Source organism: Ailuropoda melanoleuca, chromosome 4 (assembly GCF_002007445.2).
Source record: "Ailuropoda melanoleuca isolate Jingjing chromosome 4, ASM200744v2, whole genome shotgun sequence".
In the NCBI taxonomy this organism is placed as follows: domain Eukaryota; kingdom Metazoa; phylum Chordata; class Mammalia; order Carnivora; family Ursidae; genus Ailuropoda; species Ailuropoda melanoleuca.
Window position 1 is genome coordinate 8,324,976 of NC_048221.1, and position 1,184 is coordinate 8,326,159.

The following is a 1,184-nucleotide window of genomic DNA, read 5'->3' on the forward strand; positions in this document are numbered from 1 at the left end:
GGGGGGGGGGAGGGGGGAGGATGGCCGAGGTGGGGGGTGCCCCGCCCCTTGGCAGGCCCCTGCGGCCAATGGGACGGCCTTGGAAGAGGCCCGGGCCGCCTCCGGAGCTTCAAAAACGTGTGAGGAGGGAAGAGGTTGCAGACGGAGCCTTAGCAGCTGCCTCAGTCCTCAGAGGGTCCTGTGCCCTACTGCCACCGCTGCCCACCACCAGCCAGCATGTCCTCTGCTCACTTCAACCGGGGCCCTGCCTACGGCTTGTCCCCTGAGGTCAAGAACAAGGTAAGGCCCCCACCTATGGGTTGTCAGCTGAGGTCAAGAACGAGGTTGGGCCCCTGCCTGGCCCACACACCCTGGCAGGCCAGAGGCCCCGCTCTTGGGGTTCCCTGGACCCCCTCTTGCCTATCCCATGTGACTTGGAACCAGAGAGGGAAAAAGGACAGATATGGGGTAGGGACCGCCTTACTCCCCATCCGGAGCACCCCAGAGCCCTCAGCTGCTGTTGGGGGGCAGGTAAAATGGAGGGCATGCAGACAACCACAGGTAAACTGAGGCGGTCGGTCCCTTGTAAAGACCCGCACTTGATCAGAGTCTCCTATTAACCTGTCCCCTGTGTCTTTTGTGTTGCTGGGGGTCTGGGAAAGGACTTGATTTTCCTCACCCCCCCATCTCAAAAAGAAACTGGGGAGTGCTTGAGAGCTGGGATTCTGGGGAAGTAAGGCCCAGATAGTGTGGGAGATCCTGAAGGGAGAGGGAGACAGCTGAGGAGGTCAGAGAGTGAACATTAGGGACATGGCAGGGGTCTCCTAATTTTGAGCAGGGAAAACATCCAGATACCGCCTTCATGCTATGGATGGGTAAACTGAGGTTCAGAGAGGAGAAGCGAGTAGCTTGGGTTCTACATAAAGGAGTTGCAGAGCTAGGATCCTGTCCTCACCCCCAGAAACACCCCCCCAATGGCGTTCAGCTTCCCAGGGCAGTGAACTTCCAACTCACTGGAATGCTCCTGTGAGCGTTGCCAGGAGTGGAGTCCCAGCGCCCCATTTGACAGAGGGGAACATTGAGGCCCGGGGTGGCTTTTCCTAACGTACAGGGAGTAAGTGGGGAGCTGGGATTGGATCTTGGGTCGGGGGATCCTCGCGCTGGAGGAGGGGGCTGGTGGGGGGCGGGTGCTCGGGCCGGGCGGG

General features: G+C 60.2%; 1 protein-coding gene across 2 annotated transcripts in view; it reads left to right on the forward strand.

Moving 5' to 3' along the window:
- Positions 1–115: 115 nt before the first annotated feature.
- The window catches only part of CNN1 (calponin 1), a 6,313-nt gene continuing 5,244 nt past the window's right edge, over positions 116–1,184 (forward strand). Inside the window, exon 1 of one of the 2 annotated variants that reach the window (XM_034657822.1) lies at positions 116–279. In XM_034657822.1, coding sequence (XP_034513713.1) covers positions 217–279 — 63 coding nt within the window. In that variant the 5' untranslated portion in view covers positions 116–216. The remainder of the gene's footprint in view (positions 280–1,184) is intronic. The other variant, XM_002930829.4, reaches the window with a different exon arrangement.